The sequence below is a fragment of the Marmota monax genome, unplaced genomic scaffold (assembly GCF_021218885.2).
Source record: "Marmota monax isolate L192 unplaced genomic scaffold, Marmota_monax_Labrador192_F-V1.1 WCK01_AAM20220418_F8-fsc00243, whole genome shotgun sequence".
NCBI lineage: Eukaryota > Metazoa > Chordata > Mammalia > Rodentia > Sciuridae > Marmota > Marmota monax.
In genome coordinates, this window is record NW_026694604.1 from 1,194,183 (window position 1) to 1,214,346 (window position 20,164).

The window sequence follows — 20,164 nt, forward strand, 5'->3', positions numbered from 1 at the left end:
TCATCATCTCACACCAGGGAGGGAGGTCCCAGGAGGAGGGCCACACTTCTCTGCCAGATCCTCCCTCTCAGCCATGAGCTCCCAGACCCTGCCTCCCTGAGTCTTCTTCCCAGAGTTCCTGAAGGATAAGGGCGGGAAGAACTCCAGCAAGAGTGGGGTTCGTGGGACCAGAGGTCAGAGGGCAAAGCCTGGGTTCCAGGTGTGGTTCACAGAACCAGGCAACCTGTTGCTAGGTAACCAGATTTCCCATCATCAACCCAACACATCGTCCTCAGCTGCCTACCCTCTGCTTCCAGCTGGCTTTTGCTGAATCTCTCAAACACCCACCCTAAAGGAGGAGGAGGGGACAAGCAAGAGCATAACCCCCAGCACCTTTGAGTCCTCTGTGGCTCTGCCACCCACTATTTCACTGTGAAGTCAGGTGCCCGGAGCCCGGGCCTTTAGGTCACTGCCACCATGAGTCTGGGCATCATGGAAGAGGAAGACCTGGCTGAATACTTCCGGCTTCAGTATGGGGAGCGCCTACTGCAACTGCTGCAGTGAGTGTCAGGGGGCCTGGCCTACTCAGTCCCTTTGTTCCTGGGACTACCCACACCCACACCATGCCCCACCATCTAACCTGTCCCCTCCTCTCTTATAACCCAGCACTCCCAATCACCCTGCTCCATCACCTGGACACCAGACCCCCATCACTCTCTTTCCCCAAGTGCCAGCATAGACTTATCTCCTCAATACACCATCCCTCCCACTCAGGTCAGAGAGTATACCCCTTTCCTTCCTATGGGTATCTGGCTCCCTGGGTTACTTCCCTGCCCAGCCTGCCCCAAGCTCAGAATGCACCTGTCTCTCTTGCCCATGTCTTGGGCAGGAAGTTCCCCAATATGCAAGAACAGTCAGATTCCCCATCCGTCCAGCTATTGGAAAAGAAAAAGGAAGCCAAGATCATGCATCATGCTATGGAACAGAAGAAGGAGGTAAGGGTGTGGGGGGGTTGGGGATGGGGACGGGGATACAGGACAGGAGAGGGAGCCATCTGGGGCTCAGGGAGAGCAGGTAGACATCCCTCCATTTTGGAAGTGTGGGGAGGAGGTGGCTAAAATTGAGGGTCCTGGCTAGTGGTTTTGGTCTTTTTCTCTGGGGAGAATAGAAAAGATCTAAGTCTTGGAGTGAGCAGTGTCCTGGAATGCTCTCATTTGAGCCAGGAACAGGGTGCAAAGTGGGAGGCCATCTATGAACCCTCCTGGGTCTGGGGGATAGAGACTCTGGAGCAGAGGAAGCTGCCATCCTTCTGACCTCTCTCTGCTCCTACACTCCCAAAGACATTTAAGCGCAGAATGGAAACCCTCAACCTGCGCTGGGAGGAATTGGAAGTCAAGGAAGAACAGCTGAAGGCCCACATCCAGAAATTTGAGCAGTTCATCCAGGTATGAAGGGGCAAATTGTTCTTCTTGCTTTTGAGGGTCACTCAGGGTTAAAAGCATCTTCAGTGCTGTTAACAATGCCTGGTGCTTCCCAGGCATCCTGAAGTCTCCACCTGTGGTGTTGTTTCTAATTTCCTATTTACCTGTCAGTCTCTGACCCCTTTAGATGGCTGTTTCCTATTTTCTTACCAGTTCCTGGGATGTATAGTTTATCCAGTGAATGAACGGTTGAATGGGTAGGTGGATGGATGTGACCCTACCAGGGATAAGCACTTGGGGATACAGTAATGGATGGGCAAAGGTTTTAGTCTCCTCACTCACCATTCTTTTTCATCTTTGTCCTTATACCAAAGGTACAAGTGAGGGACTGTTAGAGGACCATGCCACAGAGACCATTCCAAGACAATCCCCCTCTCTTTGTCTTTAGAGGGGTTATTTAATCATCTTAAAATCCAGATTTATCCAGATCTGCCAGCACTTATGGATTCTTGAAGGTCCTTGTCTAGCTGCAGGGGGTCCAATTGCTATATCTGCCTCAGAGGAGCCCTGCTCTTAAGCCACACTCTATGTCTAACCAGAAGTCAGTGGGCTGGGCACATTCCCCTGGGGTCTTGTTCATTTTACCTGCCAGAGAAAAGCTGATGGAGTGGTTGGGGTGGCGGGAGATTTGGGAGTGAGGGGTTCTCCAAATGACTTTAGGAAAGTCCTCAGTTTGGGAATCCCATAGAGCTTGCTACAAACACAGAACTCTTTGCTTGCAGCAGGTCTGAGGTTGGGCCCAGGTATCTATAGTTTTTAAAAAGCTCCCAAGTGATTTTGTTGCATAGGTATATTTGAGAGCCACTCATTTAGAGCTGCTCGTGCCTCTTCCTGTGCTAGGGGGAGAGCACAAATTCTCCACACATCTTCCTCCATGTTCTCCAAATGCCACCACCACACATGCCCATCCATGTGCAATCTCAGGAGCTCCCAAGAAGAGAAAGGAGCCACACAAGTACAGTGCATAGGGTGGGCTTCACCCTAATCTTGTGAGAGGGCTTTACAGAAGGAAAAAGGCAGGGTTTAGACTGCTTAATGTAACTGAGCCTCATTCTTTCTTTCTGGGCTTGGAATGTCCTGACTATCTCCTGGAAGCAATGCCAGGCTGAGCTCCTAGACACACTTTCTGGAATGTCCTTATCTTACTGGGCCCTCTGGACTAAGCACACAGTTCCTATCTCATCTTCATATAGTTTGATCAATGTGGCCCCCAGCTTTTGCAAGGAAGAGGGGGCTTACTGTTTTGCATTTCTACAGTTGGAGAAATTGAGGCACCGAGGACCAAATCATGAGAAAATTTGGGCCTCCCAACCCTGACCCAGCCATCTGCCCCAGGATAAATGATCACCATTAGAAACAGAAACAATAGAAGCTTTGTCAGAAGGGTTCCTGCTCCCACTTCTGGATTTTCTCAGCCTCTCTCAGGGTTGGGTTTTCTCCAGACACTGAGCCCCGATGTAATTTGGTTGTTTCCTGAACCCTGGTTTCTCCTGGATTCTGCCATCCACTCTTTGAAATCCAGAGCCCACAGAAGCAGAATAGTTTCCCGTCTGCTCCCCCCAAGGTCACCTCTTGACTCTGAACTAAGCTGCTGTCCTCTGAGCCTTACCTTGATCCACAGGAATCTCTGAGCTTCAATCACTAGCATCAAATAACCAAAAACTCGCTTCAGATAACCCCAGAAATCCTTTTCCTTGGCACCTGCTCTCCCACATGGTGACCCAGACAAAGCAGGGCTGAGGGCAGCCCAGGCAGGCTGGGGGGGTCCCAGGGAGGAGAGGACAAGCCTGCCTAACCTACCCTGGCTCCCTTGTCCCAGGAAAATGACCAGAAACGGATCCGGGCCCTGAAGAAAGCCAACAAGGAGCGGGAACTCAAAAGGCAGCGCCTACGGGAACTGGCTAAGGCCAAGCAGGAGATGGCGGCCTTGCGGCTAGAGCACCAGCGGCTGAGTGTCAAGCTGCAGAACTACTCCATCTTCAACAAGTACCTGGAAAAGGTGGTGGAGAACTCCGAGGTGGGTCCCAGGGACAGGGGGGCAGGCCCACCTCAGCACCCCTCTCCTTCTCTGGGATGCTGGGTTACAGGGTGGAGTTCAGCTGCAGTAGGCTGAGGCTTAGGGAGCCTCTGGGGCCCCAGCGGCTCTGCAGGGATGGTCAGCCTGGTCTGAGAAGATGCAACAGCCCTTAAGGGCAGCTGGCAAAGCCCCCTGCTGAGGCTGGATGTGTTTCTCAAAGGGTGGGAGCCAGGTGGTTTGTGTGTTCATGTGCCTGACAGTCATGTCAATGTCTCTGGGTCGGTTGCATGTTTATGCCTACATCTGTGGCTGCGGCTGTGGCTGTCTGAAAGTAGGTGTGTATGTGTATTTGTGTTGGGAGGACAGGCTTTTGGAGCACTAAGTTTTGCCCTCATCAACACGTGGCAAGCATCTATCCCTACTTCCGCCTCCTCCCCAGTGTCTTTTGTTTACTTGGGAGGAAAGTGGGGAAAGGAAGGGAGAGAAACTAGAAAAGCATCCAACCTGTGTAGGACACTGCTGGTTTGATGCTCTGCAAGCGTGGCCTTAGGTCAGTCATAGCCCTGAGGGGAAAGCAAGCTGTTCACCCTTTCACAGAAAATGTAGGCTCAGAGAGGTTGAGTAAACTACTTAGTGCCTCATGGCTTGTAAATGGGCCCCACAATGCCTTAAGCAACCGCTCTCCAGCAGTCCCTGTGGCCAGAGGTCAGGGATCTTCTTAGCCCTTGTCCCACTGTAACCCTTGGAGCATTTGACACTGTTATTCCTCTTCTGTGAAACAGATTTTCCCTTGACTCTGTAACATTCCCTTTCTTCTACCTCTGGCCCCCTTGCCTCAGGCTCCTCTGAGAGGTCCTCTTTCTAGAAAGGAAGATAGAAGGAAAATGTTCCAGGGTGTCCATCTCAGAAGCCCTTCTTCTTCTCCTCCTTCTTCTCCCACTCCCCCTTCCCCTCTACCTCCCCCCCTCCCTCCTTCTCCTTCTATTACCAGGGATTGAACCCAAGGATGCTTTACCACTGAGCCACATCCCCAGCCCTTTTTTTATATTTTATTTAGAGACAGGGTCTCACTGAGTTGCTTATTGCCTCACTAGGTTGCTGAGGCTGGCTTTGGATTTGCAATCCTCCTTTCTCAGCCTCCAGAGCCACTGGGATTATAGGCATGAATCATCATGTCCAGCCTCACTTTTCTTCTTGAGAAATCCCTGCAGCTTCCCAGCAATACCCCCCATCAATGATTGCCCCCTCCCCCCATGGATCCAGCAACAGGGTGCAGCCAGGAACCCTCTCAATGGGTGTGGATGAATTTCTGTAAAGGGCCTACGAGAAAAAAGACACACAGCTTTTTAAAGTTCTTGCAATAATAAATTAGGTTAGAAACACTAACCTAATTTATTTATGTGTGAGTCCCAAGTCTGTCTTATTTCCTCTATTCTATTATCTAGTGTAAGATAAAATGCTGACTTCACAATTGAGGGTTTTCTGGGGGTGGGGTGGGGGTAGTAAGGAAAGAATACCATATTAAAACAACAGGTAAATTGTCAATTACTTCTCCAAATCAGACTGGTAAAATGGCCGTCTTAGAACGGAGCAAACTGGCTAGATCAGCCCCCTGTACCTAACTCACTCTTCCTGTCCACAACTCACTCTTCCTGTCATCCCCAGGCCCTACTGCTGCTGCGTTGGCAGCTGGACCCAGGTCTGGCCCTTGACTCCTCCCTTTTTCAGCCATCAATCAGCTGATCTGGTCAGTTCTGCCTCCTAAGCATTTCTGGAATTCAGCCCCTGCCCCTTCCTCATCCAGGCTGCCTGTCTGGAGTTCACCTCTGTGTCACTTCTGGCCATCCTGTTTGGCATTCTACTGCCAATCTCATCTCTCTCCCTTCCTTTGTTTTGTTCAGAATATTTTAAGCATTCTGGGAAGTATAGAGAGCCCCAGCACTCAGCACACAGTGTTGTTCAATCTTCATAGTTTCTATGGGTTCCCGATTCTTTTTCCTTAAATAAAAACACTACTCATAATTAAAACAGCTTTTGTTTTCTTCCAAATCTCCTCAAGGGTAACCAGTATCCTGATGTTTACATTTCTCATTTTCATGCCTGTTTTTACTATTTCGTAACATATCACCCGTCCATAAAACTGGAGGAGTGTATTGTGCGTATCTTGGGGACTTTTGTTACTTGCTATTTTCAAGCAGAGTTTTAATATTTTCTTATTTTTAATTGGCACATAATAATCGTATATATTAATGGAGTATAGTGTGACATTCATAATGATCATTATGACATTCATAATTCATCACATCAAACATTGGTCATTTCTTTGTATTATAAATATTCAAAATCCTCCATAATGAGTCTGAGGGTGTAGCTAAGTGGGTAGAGGGCTTCAAATGTGGGTTTAATCCCCAGTGCCAAAAAGAAAAAAGTTGGTAGAGTACTTGCCTACCATGCAGGAAGCCATGGATTTGATCCCCATCACTGCAAAACAATGCCTCTCAACTAGCTATTTTGAAATACACAATTACTGTCAATCATAATTGTCTGCTATGCTATAGAACATTAGAAATTATTCTTTCAATCAATTATATTTTTTAAGAACAATTTTATTATGGAAAATTTCAAGCACATACAAAGGAGAAAGAACAGTCGATGGAATGCCTGTTACTCATCACCTCATTCCAGCAATTACTGTAGACACATCCCCCTCACCTTCCCACCCTCACCATTTTGAAGCAAATGATATTTTTTCATCCATAAGTATTTCAGTATGGATCTGAAAGATGAAGGCTCTTTTTAACATACAGATGCACCACAATACCATTGTCACACCTTGTAAATATTTGATAATTATTCCTTAATATCAAATATTCATCTAACCAATGTTATCATTCCCCACTTATTGCAGTAATATTTTCTGTAGTTTGTCCAAACCAGTCCCAACTAGTTTCCCCACGCTGTGTATGTTTCTTAAGTGTTGTAGACATTGTGTTGAGCAGAAGAAGTCAGACACAAAAGAGGGTATTCTGTTTCTTTTCACTGATATGTTTTAATACAGGTAAAATTAGTCTTAATTGATCAAAATACTGGTTTCCTTAGTTGTGGGATACAGACACTATCCAAGAGGGGCAAAATTATTTTAATACCTCTTCTTCATTTATTACCTGGAATAGCACCTTTATGAAGGATTTCATAAAGAAAATCTTTCCTTGGTCAACTACTTGATTACTGTGTGGATCTTAAAGAAAAAGCTTGTTAAATACTTGACTCTTTACAGTGGTTTAGAATAATGAATTGGTTTTCCAGCATTCTCCAAAAATAACCTGTAATGTTTTTAGTATCGTTCTGAACTTAACGATTTTTAAAATATGAGTATGTTTCAATCCTTTGCTCTTATTCTTCCTGATGTTCAAACTGTCCCTCTTGGGACTGTGGGAGCCTCTTTAAGTTGGCGCCTGAGTCCTTTTGACGTCAAAATAAGAATTTGTGAGCCCTTCCTAGGAGATCCGATGTAGTCTGTTCATTTTAACTGCTGAAAGCTGTTTTATGGTGTGCTGAGTAAACTTTGGGAAATGCAGAAGATGAAGTTCTTTTTGCTTCTTAAAGATCCTTCAATGACAAAGTTCACATTTCTTCCCTGGGGTTTATTAGGCATTTCTTTGTTATTTGAAACTTTTCCAGGTTCATCTGTCTCTCCCCCCACCTGGAGCTCAGGTCATTCATATTAAACTACATGGAGCATCCTAAACATGACAAACACAAACCATTCGTCTTTACCCTCTACCTGTAACTATGCTTCATCTCCCCCCACACACACCCCTTGCTTTTACCTAGCTATCTTTTATTAGTACTTCCAGTCTCATTTGAGCCATTTTTTCCTCCCAGGAACCCTTTTCTGGCTGTTCCCACTCTTTCCAACGCTGGGTGATTCTTCCCCAAAGGGGCATATTTGAGAAAAGGCCAGCAGGGCAGTTCCCAAGACTCCAGTCTATCACTGGAAATGTCATGATATGGAGAAAGTGCTGGGGAGTGTCCTCTGGGTAGCTGGAAGGCACACATTGATAAGCCTGGGGGAAGGGGGGTGAATTAGCATCCCAGAACTGGGGCTCACTTTGACTTCTAAAAGGGTGCTTTGCATGGCTTTTGTTCAACTGGATGGAAGTTTGAAGGTTAGAGCTGGAGCAGTATAGCCACCCTGCAGGAAACAAGCTGGGCTTGGTAGACCACCTTCTCCACTGGACTTCCACTCTACTACTTCTCGCACACCAAATTTGTTGAAGGAATACCAGGAAGCACCAAGCTTGATGTTATTGCCCCAGGCTCTGCACAGCCCCACGCCCAGTCCTAGCTAGGGCTTATCACTCTGTGTTGTAACTGACTGTTTACTGTCTGTCCTCCCTCTAACCCTGAAGCTTTAAGCCTCAGAAAAAACAGGGACTGGCTTTCTTATCTCCTGCTATGTCTCTAGCATTGAGCACAGCTCCTGGCGTATAAGTGGATCTTGGTACATTCTTGTTAAATAGGATAATCATTGCCTTGGGAAATATCTCAAAATATCTTCTATGCGCAACTCTCAACTCTGTGTCTAGAATCACCTGTGAGATCTTTTGCAACATTCAAATGATAGGGACCATCTCTGGAAGTAGAACTTGACAGGTGTCCTTTTCAAAGCTCCCTAGATGATTCTAACATAGATCTAAGATTGAGAACCCCAACCCATTTGTGCTTCCTGGCAATATATGGATCATGGCCCATATAAACCCAGGAGAATCAGGAGGTAGGACAGTAACATCTGCACATCTCCTGCCTTGGCCAGGCCAGCCTACCCTGGTGTCCATGAGTTCAGGTGTTCAGGTTGGGGTTTGGCAGAGCTGCCATGGCTGCATCTGCCCCCGGGCAGTGCAGTGACCCAAACCCTGGCCTCAGTTTGAGGAGATCCACGAGGTGATCGGACGCTACAAGACGTTGGTGAGCATGCATCATGATCTCATGCAGTCAGCGCAGGAGAGCCAGGAGCAGATAGAGCGAGCCAAGGCGCGACTGGCTCGCTACATGGAGGAAAAGGACGACGAGATTCTCCAGCACAACAATGAGCTGGCGCGGCTGCAGATGCGCTTTGACCGTGCCCGCAGCGATGTCATCATCTGGGTGAGGCACCTCAGCTGTGCTGGGCAAGGTAGGGGGCTCCAGGGCTTTGCGTAGGTGAGGCTTGCGCATGTGCACCCCCCCCCATACACACCACACACACACACACACACACACACACACACATGACACATAGATGCGAGTCCTGTGCTCACATCCCATCCTGGTCCCCTCCCCAGGAATCTCGCTGGGCACACATCCAGAATACGGCAGCCAAGAAGACTCTCTTGCTTGGTACCATTAAGATGGCAACGCTGAACCTGTTCCAGATCGTGAGCAAGCAGCTAAAGGAGACAGCCCAAGTGTCCCTGGAGGACACGCACAAACAGCTGGACATGGTAGGAGGAAGATGCAGGCACTGGGGTCAGCTGGATGTGGGCCAAGGGGCTTCTCAAGTGAATGGTTGAGTGGAGGAATGAACCAGGCACAGGATTGGCTCTCAGATGTCAACAGCATCAGAATCACCTGGTGGGGAGCGGGCAGGGAGAGGGGTATCCTTGGGCCCTGCCCCACAATCTCTAACTCCATAGGTCTGAGATAAGAACCCAATTTCCCAAGTGATGCTGCTGCTCCTGGTGCCATACTTTGAGAACCACTACGTTCATACTAAGACCCTTTTTGGCCTCAAAGCACGTGGCCAGAGCAGGGATCTACTATTGATTCATTAGTCATGTGACTGCCTTATTAAATTCTAGTGAGAGACCATGGCTTGGTAAAGGCCAATGTTTGAACCCCACTCTGTTAAAAAGGGAAACTGGCAAGTTTAGAGAAGTATTCAAGTCACTTTACTATCTGTCTGAGGTGTTCTTAGAAGCAATAGAAAGAAAATTGAAAAGGAGATAGATTTTTTTTTATTGTATGACTCAAAAGTTTTTTTTGTTTTGTTTTTTTTTCATGGTATGGGGGATTGAACCTCAGGGCCTTGTGCATGCCAGGCAAGTACTCCACCAACTGAGCTATATCCCCAGTCCCTCAAAAGATTTTTTTAATGCCATTCATGTTCCTGTGCCACTTAAAATCACAACCAGAATTACACATATCCGGCTTTGGGGGAAATTCTGTACAAGCAGATGTATCAGTGATGCTTCTTCTGGCATGCAGAGAACCAGGACTAAGCCACTGTGTGTTCCTTTGGCAAAAGCCCTTAGCTCTGCTGTGACATATACTACAAATCACTTGAGGACTGAGATTTGTGGTTGTTTCCTGCTGTATCCACCAGTGCCTTCAACAATGCCTGGCACATAGTAGGCACTCAATACCTACTTGGTAAATGAATGTGAAATACAAGCTATAAAATCAACTGACTGAGAGGCATTTTATTTTTTTAAAAAAAAGGTAAAACTTTTGAAATATACATCTATATCTATATATGAAAGATTTCCCCACTGATCAGCTAACAAGGATTTTCCCAAGACAATACTCAGCCTGTGTTTTAAGGCATATTACAATAGAGTTATTTTACCGTTCAAAGAAGTGTATTTGCAAGGAAGTTTGTTCTAGAAACAGCAATATTCAGATTTTTTGGTATCAAGATATCTTTACACTCTGAAAATACCAACCCCCAAGATAGCTTTCCTTTCTATGGGTTGTATCTATCGATATTTACCAAATTAGAAATTGAAACAAAAATGTCAAAATATTTGTGTGAGAATAATGATAAAAGAATAATGAGAATAATGATAAAAGGCATGCTAACAGAAACAGCATTTTTTATTTTTAAAAAAATTTTTAGGTATTTTGTGAGAAGAATGGCATTATTGGACATTGGCAAAACTCCTTACTGGATAGTTGATTTTCTATTTTGATTTTCTCAATTTTGATCTAGGAAATCTCAACCTTGATTTATTTTAAGAGGAGTATTGCCCAAAGGTTATTTTAAAATATTCCATGTGTATAGGTTATACTCCTGTTGACAGAGATATCACATGACCAAGTAGCCTGGGAAATTAAAAAGAAAAAAAAAAAAAAGCACCCGGGAAAATGTAAGTTAAAATCAGAAGTTAAATATAGAAAGAGAAAAACAGAATCTAGTGAATTCTTGGATTCAAGGACCTTCAATAGGGACAATAGTTGACTCTGAGCTTCCTAGTAACCAGATGAAAAACAACACGTAGTTCTTGTGCCAAAAGAAGAAAACATGAGGTTGCATGCAGAGTTCTAACTGAAATTTCTCAATGAAACTTCAGAGACACTCAGTGACTAATGTTTTCAACAACATTCTGACAACAGACTTGGGCACAGGCTTGGTAAGACAGTTGCTTACACAGAGCGAAGATTGTGGTACACACTACAATTAGGAAAAGGCCAGGATGATCTACATTCAATATATTGTGTTATGAAAGGTCTAGAATTTTCCTTGAATGAGACTGAACTACATGGAGCAGCAATTTTCCAAACTGTGCTTGGCAAATCCTAGAATCTTAGAGATATTGTTTCCCATGAGGGAATAAAAGGGCCCCATGGACTAATACATCTAGAAACACTAAGTTTTTAAACAAAGTTGATTTCTTTGCTAATGTTCCTTGCTTTGAGATTCTCAAACAAATGATGTTTCTAAAACTGACTTAGCCACCCTTTTTGGAGTATGTGACCACTTATTACAAGAACATAGTTTAAGAAATACTGAATTTGGCCATGCATGGTGGCACATGCCTCTAATCCCAGTGACTCTGGAGGCTGAGGCAGGAGGATCAGAAGTTCAAGGTTGGCCTCAACAACTTAGTGAGGCCCTAAGCAATTTAGCAAACCCTATCTCAAAATAAAAAAGAAAAAGGGCTGGGAATGTAGTTCAGTGGTAAAGTGCCCCTGGGTTCCAAGACAAATGCTGCATTTCTTTGGGAAATTGCTTTAATTCATTGGCTCTTTATTTCCTCATTGAAAAATAGGAATTCTATCAATAATAGAAATATCAGTGGCTAACAGGGGTTTGGAGCTTTGGATAAAGTCTGTGTAGTGTCATTGTTTTAAAACTGAGATCCTAGAGGCCATCCAAATTTTTCTCCTTCTTTCTTTTCTTTTTTTTTGTACCAGAGATTGATCCCAAGGGCACTTAACCACTGAGCCATATCCCCAGCCCTTTTATTTTCTGAGACAGAGTTTCGCTAAGTTGCTTGGGGCCTGGTTAAATTGCTGGGGCTGGCTTGAACCTGGATACTCCTGCCTCAGCCTCCTGAAGCTGCTAGGGTATGCACCATCTTGCCCAGCTCCCTCTTGCCTTTTTAAAGACAAAGAAACTGAGTTCCAGAAAGATGAAGTGATTTCCCCAGAGCTGCCGCATCAGGAGCTGGGTCTTCTGACCTCAGAAGCAGCACTGTATCAAGGTGACTACAAACACTTTCAAACAGAAGTTAGTGAATAGAGCTTGAACTTTTCTTGATGACTCAAGATGATCATAATGAGCATCAGGTTTGGGTTCCAAGGCCTCAAGGACTCTGAAGTTGTGGAGAACATCTGCCCTGGCACTAACCAGGCCCTTCCAGCTAAATGCTTTTATTCTGTAGCCCGTTTGTGAACCTGTCTTTTTCTCCCCCCTTCTGTTAGACTACCAGTCTGTTCTTCATGCCATCACTATTGCCTGTCCCTAGGAGGTCCCCCCAGCTCCTTTCCTACATATGGCTTCTAATCCACTAAACCTCATGTTCAGGTTCACCTAGAAAAACTGACAAATGAGGTATCATGATTGCCTTGGGAAAATGATGTACTTCAAGAAGATATGTACTGTCTTGGGATGGGGGAGGACTCTGGTTGGGTGGGGTTAATCACTGATGCCCTTACTGTGTCAGATCCAACAGTTTATCCAAGACCTGTCGGACATCTGGGCAGAGGTGAAGAGGAAGGAACAGCAGCAAATCCGGGTGTAAGGGGGCAGCATTGTTCCAGCATGTTCTGAGACAGATATTGTGAAAAAGCAAGTTCCTGCTGAGCTTGCAGTCCAGCCAGCCCACATCGTCTTCTGAGGACCCTTGTGACTTTCTGTTTGTGAACACCTTGCCATTTTCCCCCAGGGTCTCAGTCCATCCAAGTCCTGAAAATATTAAATGTTGTTACAAGTTTGTTCTGAAGTTCTCTCTCTTTTGGCAGTTTGTTCATAGGAAAAGAGGGAGGGGAGGACCCCACAAGCGCTTCCTCTCAAGCTAGTCACTTAAGTTGCTGGGGAGCTAGAAACCATGTCTTGGGTCTGGTGGCTCCTGGGCTTTGGAATTTACACATATAAGAGTTCAGGTGGGTTGCAGATAGCAGGATGAGAACAGGGGACCCTTATATCCTCGACCACCTCAAAAATTAAAAAACAAAAGAAAGAAATTGGTGTTGAAAATGCATAGGCCCAGAAGTGTTTCAAATTCCAGAGTTTTTCAGATTTTGTAATAGTGTCATATACATAATGAGATGTCTTAGGCATGGGATCCAACTCTAAACATGAAATTCATTTATATTTTACATGCACTTTGTACACACAGGCTGAAGATAATTTTATGTAATATTTTAAATAATTTTGTGTGACCCCCATCACATGAGGACAGGTGTATAATTTTCCACTTATGTCAGCTTCAATAAGTGCTGGATTTGGGAGCATTTTAGATTTCACATTTTCAGTTAGGGACATTCAGCCTGTATATAGATAGAGATGTCATATAAGCATGGGATAAGTATATCTCATGGTGTACACAAACAGGCATTGTTACAGGGACTTGACTTTGGGCAGTTACGGGCGCTGGTCAAGAAGTGTCTATAAGGGGCTGCTATCTTCACATCTGATACTGGTGCTTGAAGTTCACAAGGGAGGTCGTTGGGATACAAACATGGAGGTAGAGTGGGGGGAGATGGAGAATAAGTCAGAATCCATACACACAAGCCAGAATCCCTTAAGACAGTCAGAAACCCATGTCAGTTCTTGTTGTTTCTGAACTGGATGGTATGGATGTTCTGCAGAAGCCAGGGTCATTCATCAGAGAGCTAAACACACATATCTGACTAAGGGGCTGAAAGAGGAACCATCAAGAAGATGCAGCAGTGGCAGACTGGCCACCAACTCACAACATCCAGGCAAGCTGGCACAGTAGCGACAAGACGTGTGAGCTACAACATGGCGCCACTTCCCTTTGACCCTCCCACAGGAAGCTCTCCATGACCCACCTTCATAGGAAACACCCAAGAATAAGAATTCTGGGTAACTCAGCCTGGGTGAGCTGACACATCACAAGCCTCCACACTACCAGTATCTCCATTTTATAGTGGAGGAAATGGAGGCTCTCCTTTACAGCAGGGGTTGGACTCTGGGAGGCCACAGGGGAGCTAGCCCCATCCAAACAGAACTCTCCCTAGAACAGGTTAGAGAGCAGAGGTCATCTTCCAACCCCAGAATGGGTGAGTTCCAGGATGGTGATCAAAGGGCAATAAGGAATCAGGGCCCTCCCAAAAAAGGTCTTGTGGAGAAGAATGTGCCTCTATAATAACTTCCCCTGACTGCTAGGCCCCAGGGCTGGGTCCTGGGAGGTGGGAGACACAGAAGCACAGACAGTTCCTCCAACTTCTCCCCCGTCCCCCAACCTTCTGTTGTCTCTGTGAAGTGGTGTTTGAGAAGCCCAGCATGTTAGAACTGAACATGCTTCCTGGAGGGGCCAGGCCTGAGGCTCCACCCAGAGGCCCTGTGCCAAAAGCAGAGGCCCTCATCCTCCTGCCTTCCTCTGTGCCCCCTCCTCCAGCTCCACCACCACCTCGCAGCGTCATGTTTCCCGATCAGCTGAAGTGGGGACTCAAGAAGGGTCATGCTTGGAGTTCCTGGGATCACACACAAGTTCATCTTAACACACATACATTTACACACAGGCATCTTACTCATTCTGAAATCATTGCATTTTTCAGGTTTGCTTATTTGTAAAGGAGCCCAGCCCTGAGACAGAAGAAATTCTGTGGATCTAGGCAGATTTCTTAAGTACAGGAAAGCCACAAATCCACAAACTCATACCCAAGCCTATGGATAAGGAAACAACACGTTCAGAAATATGCAGAGATTCTCAGGGACCTGAGTGAGAGGGCTTCCCATTGAGAGTAAGGGCTTCTTCTCCTTCTTCAACTCCCCACTCCCTGCTCCTTCTCAGTCTCTCAGCATGGCTACCCTGGGCCCTACACTCACATAAAGAAGCCCCAAGCCTGCTCAAACAACGTTCAGACTCCCAGATACAGGAGATTGCATTCCAAGAAGAAAATGAGGGTAAGGGCCTGATTGGATTTTTCCCAACCAGAAAAGACATTAGCTCATTAGAGCAGAAATAACTGATTGGTTCCAGAAATGAATGGTTCTCATCAGCAAAGGCAGGAAGCAGGAGGGCTCTGGGTCTTTTATGGATAAATGGAAGGAGGAAGAGGGAAAGCCTTCGGGGGCTCCCTCTCAGTATTAGAGCACCCAGTTTCCCGTCAAAACCTGTTAGCTTTTCCTGAGGGAAAACAGTAGGAGAAGAAAGGAAGGAAGAGCCAACCCTACAAAGAGCCAGGTGGACAGTTATCCCCATGTCTGTCACGTAGGACATGTCTTACACACAGCTGCTAATGAGGACAGGATTAAAGCCTTGGAAAACCCTTCTCCTTGGAGTAGCTGAAGAGCCCCTGCCTCTGTGAGACTAGCTATTAGCCCTTAGATTCAGACCCTGTCACGTGATTTCTACTCTCAAAGCCCTTCTCCCAGGATCTAGGCCTAGACCCCACACCTTATGGACAAGGCTTCTAGTAAACTGGAGGGGCTCTAGAACTTTCCCCTTCTCATTTCAAACCATCTCAGGGTTGATCACTTGGGCACCTGAGTGAGCTCTTCTGCTCCCAGTCCTAGCAGAAAAGAGCCCACTGAGAGATGTGACACCAGCCAAGTGTAGGCTGCCCCTCTGCTTCCTCAGTGCAATGATGGCCAAGGGATCCCTCAGCTTTAACTTTTGAAACTTGAGGGAGCAGGCTCTCAGTGTAGACCACGGAGTCAGGAAGAAGAGCCAGGCATCCAGAGTGTGACATCATCCTCATGGGGGGAAGAGGGGTAGTAGCCATCTTAGGAATTTTATGAGGAAAAGAGCTGGATCTAGAAACATCCAGCAGAATGACAGCCAGCTGCACAGCAATGTGAAACTGACTGATTGTATTAGTTTTGTAGTCTGAGTAACAAATCGCCACAAACGTGGAGTCCTGAACCAACCACCACTTATTATGTCACAGTAGTAGGTCAGAAGTCCTTGGTGCCTATACCAGATTCCTGCTCTGGGTCTCAAAGGCTGGAATGGAGGTGTTGGCTGGCTGGGATCTCATCTGCAGGCTCGGGGGAAGCATCCACTTTCAAGCTCATGCAGGTTGTTGACATAATTCAGTTCCTACAGCTGTGTGTGTCTGAGGTCCTCACTTCCTGGCTGGCTGTCAGCCAGGGACTGCTTTCTGCTCACAGAAGCCAACTGAATTCCTCGTTGCATGGCCCCTTCTATCTTCAAAGGCAGCAAGGACACATGGAGTCCTTGTCCGGCTTTGAATCAGACTCTTCCAACACCAGCCAGAGAAACTGTCTGCTTTGAAGAACTGTGATTAGATTAGACCTTTCCAGATAAGCTCCCCTTTGCCACATAAATGGGAGTGACACTGGGTGAAGGTCATAGAGGTCATCCTTAAACTCTGCCTATCACAGTGATGGAGAAAGGATGTCAAAACAGCTGGAGAAGGTAGAGGGGGAGGGGCTAGAAGATAACACGAAAAGGCTACTGGCCAAGATGAGTCATGGAAGAAAAGAATCTTTTAGACATGCACTTGACCTAATATGTGCTAGTGACAATCTCATAAAGTCAGGGATTAGAGATCTTCTAGGGATTAGAGATCTCTAGGGCATCGATGAATGAGCTTCATTGGGAATCTCTTTTGTTGTGAAACTTTTATGCACATGCATGTAAGGATTTTTTCCTATACCTGTCTGTGGGAACAGGAGCAAGTTAGTCCACAGATCTTTCAGCAAACTCTCATAGGAATTTTAACCACAAAAAAAAGTTTAGAAACTACTACCTTTTAAAAAAAAAAATGAGTATTAACTTTATTGAGGATAATTTACATTCCATACAATTAGTGGTTTTAATACATTCACAAGGGGCTGGGGATGTGGCTCAAGCGGTAGCGCGCTTGCCTGGCATGCGTGCGGCCCGGGTTCGACCCTCAGCACCACATACAAACAAAGATGTTGTGTCTGCCGAAAACTAAAAAATAAAAATAATTTTTTTAAAAAAAATACATTCACAAAGCTAATGGATTGAATGGGGGTAGGGGCAAGAGAGGAAGGAGGCCCAAATGACTGCTGGGAGAATATCTTATTAAAGTATTTTCTTTTTTTAATATTTATTTTTTAGTTGTGGTTGGACACAATACACTTATTTTATTTATTTGTATGTGGTGCTGAAGATCAAACCCAGGGCCTTGCACATGTGAGGCGAGAGCTCTACCGCTGAGCCACACACAACCCCAGCCCCAAAGGGTTTTCTTTAAGTAAAATTATTTCTGCCATGTAAACATAAAATGAACATTTTTATCATTTATGGAGAGAATCAATATGACATAAAACAAAGTTCAAAGGAGAATGTAAGGTACAGACCCATGTGTGGACCATCAGGGATGCTAAAACTAATTTTCTAACAGAGGCAAAAATGATCTCTTCCACAAAGCAGAAATCAATTACCTCTTCCCTGTACAAAACTCATTTGAATTTCTATGAACAGAAATTATTTGCATTATCTCCATAAGTTAACATCTACCTCTATGGAGTTGCAAATGGGTTTTTAAAAAGGCAAGAAGAAAGACACAAATCTCCCTAGAATCAGATAACCCCAAGAAACATCCTCTAGAGAGAACACCAATGAAAGGAAATTCAGTAATATTTTGGCTTTTTTCAAAGCAAATTTTCCTGATAACCTGAGGCTGTTGCTATGGACCAGGCCAACTTGGACTTATGCACAAGAACAGTGTGCAAGGGAGGGGCTGTGGTTAAATTGGGGTGATGACATCTATTTTAGTCAGATTTTTCGCTGCTGTGACTGAAGGACCCAATCAGAATAGCTGTAGAGGAGGAAAAGTTTATTTGGGGGCTCACAGTTTCAGAGGTCTTAGTCCATAGAAACCTGGCTCCATTCCTCGAGGCTCAAGGTGAGGCAGAATATCATGGTGGAAAAGTGTGGCAGAGGGAAGCAGCTTACATGATAATCAGAAAGCAGAGAAAGAAAGAGAGAGAGAGGTCTCCACTTGGCAGATACAAATATATATATATATATATATATACATACATATGCCCCAAAGCCCACCTCCTCCAGCCACACCCTACCACTTCAGTTACCACTCAGTTAATCCCTATCAGGGGATCAATTCACTGATTGGGTTTAGACTCTCACAACCCAATCATTTCTCTTCTGAACCTTCTTGCATTGTCTCACATGTGAGCTTTTGGGGAACACCTCACATCCAAATCATAACAGGGTCCACAGCCTTCCCCAGCTCCTGCCAAGTGGATCCAGAGACATCCTAGGAAACAAGGATTCTTCAGAATCCAGTTTAAAAACTTTTAGCTTCGATATTGCTTAGGTTCCCACCTGCTTAGCATTCTAGAGAATTTTCTGTTCCCTAAATCTTACTCTTGGTTATTTGTATTATGTAAGTACCTCCTCCTGCTCGAATATAGATACCTTAAATGTTAAAGAAATAACTCCTTGAAGAAGAAGTTAATAATATTAATAATGCCTGCATGTTATATTCAGAGCTTTCCATGCAAGTTAGTCCATAGATCTTTCAGCAAACTCACAGGAATTTTAACAACAACAACAAAAAAAAAAAGTTTAGAAACTACTGACTTAAAAAAAAAAAAGTTTAAAGTGTCAAGCACTTTAAACCCAGGGTCTCATTTAATCCTCTCAACAATCCTACAAGGCAGGTGTTACCATAGATCTTATTTTATAGACAAAAGATGATTCAGAGGTTTGGCTGACTTTTTAAATTAATATTTAATTTATTGAAATTACAATTCAAAAAACCTAGTTCTTCCTTTAAGCTTCAGCCTACAAATATTCTGTTTGTATACAGCCTATTTTAACTACCGCTTTTAAAGGATTTTTAAATGTCTGATCTCAATTACAAAGTTAAACTCTCTTTAAACACTTTAAATTACATTCAGATATTTATTGTATTCAGCTTTTTCATATGTAAATAGTCTGACTTAACAAAACCTTTCCAAGTATTTAAATTTCAATTATTCATCCAGTGAATTAAACTTGATAAATATGTGAACTTTTAGTTCTCTTTAATGTTCCAATTATATTATATATTTTTTTCCAGAAAGTTTTTAGTTTAAAATCATAAGTCTGAATTAATTATATACTTATTAATTTGGGGGTTAGCTTTTCATGGCTGTTTCCAAAATACCTGACACAAACAACTTAGAGGAGGAATGATTTATTTTGGCTCATTGTTTCAGAAGTTTCAGATCATGAATGGCTGACTATACTGTTTTGGGCCAGCAGTGAGGCAGAACATCATAGACAGAGAGAAGAAGGAGCCAGGAATAAGATATGGTCCCAAGGGCATGTCCCTGGTACCCTACTTCCTCAAACTAGTTCTTACCTCCAACTAGTTCTCACCCCTTCAAATTATTAATCCATCACATGAATTAATCCACTAATGAGATTAGAACTCTCATGTTCCAATCATTTCCTATACTAAGCCTCACCTCCAGACACTGATGTGTTGGGGCCTGAGTCTTTATACACATGAGTCTTTGGGAGATAGTCTAGATTACAATCATAATGGTTTTCAACTGGAGTTTTACGATTTTTGCTCAAAATAGGCTAAATCCTAGTAAGCATTATAAATACATAAACATTCATAGATTCTTTTACATAAGAACATTAAAGCCATGGTTTGGATTCCCTTAGTCTTTCTATGAAGGTGCCACATAACCAAGGATACCTGGTTCTAAGTTGATTGTTAAGATTTTGCATGTCCTTGACTTTGTAGATCTGTCATTTTCTAACACATTTCTGAATCTTTTGATCAGATGGAATTCTGCTTTCTTTCATACTCTGCTGCCGGGTGCTTTCGACCTCACAGGTCTTTGAGATACTAAAATGAGATCTGATTAGATCATGGCTTAGGAATCAGTTATTTTTCACCTGATGGTGCAACTTCTGGCATCTGTCAGCCATGGGAACGGATTTAAGGGGTCATTGGTTCCTTCCCAAGTTTGTAACATCACACCCTGTACTTCTATGGCCTATGAGATCAACTGGCTCTTAGGACAGGAAACAGGGAGACTTCCTTCAGGAACACTGTGTTGGATTCTCTTTTCCCTAAAGGATAAAGTTCACGTAGATGAGATCAGGATGACACAGAAACAACGAATGGAGAGTTAGACAAAGTCTGGGGGAAGCACAGAGGTGTTGGAGCACCTCTTCATTCATCTCCTCTTTGGGATGACAACAAGCCTGGCGAGGCTGGTAGAAGTGGTATTGCTTCCATTTTCATTCATTCATTTGTTCATTCATTCATTCAT

At 44.4% G+C, this 20,164-nt stretch overlaps 1 protein-coding gene across 2 annotated transcripts; it reads left to right on the forward strand.

The window, feature by feature from the left end:
• Nucleotides 1-456: 456 nt before the first annotated feature.
• Nucleotides 457-12,628, forward strand: Ccdc42 (coiled-coil domain containing 42). Of its 2 annotated transcripts, XM_046422221.2 has the most exons (7): nucleotides 457-539; nucleotides 869-974; nucleotides 1,320-1,424; nucleotides 3,280-3,477; nucleotides 8,404-8,625; nucleotides 8,802-8,960; nucleotides 12,405-12,628. In XM_046422221.2, exons 1-7 carry the CDS (start codon nucleotides 457-459, stop codon nucleotides 12,480-12,482), a joined length of 951 nt encoding a protein of 316 aa, XP_046278177.1. In that variant the 3' UTR covers nucleotides 12,483-12,628. The 2 variants fall into 2 exon arrangements, with proteins under 2 accessions (XP_046278177.1, XP_046278178.1); XM_046422222.2 differs by lacking the exon at nucleotides 8,404-8,625.
• Nucleotides 12,629-20,164: the final 7,536 nt, after the last annotated feature.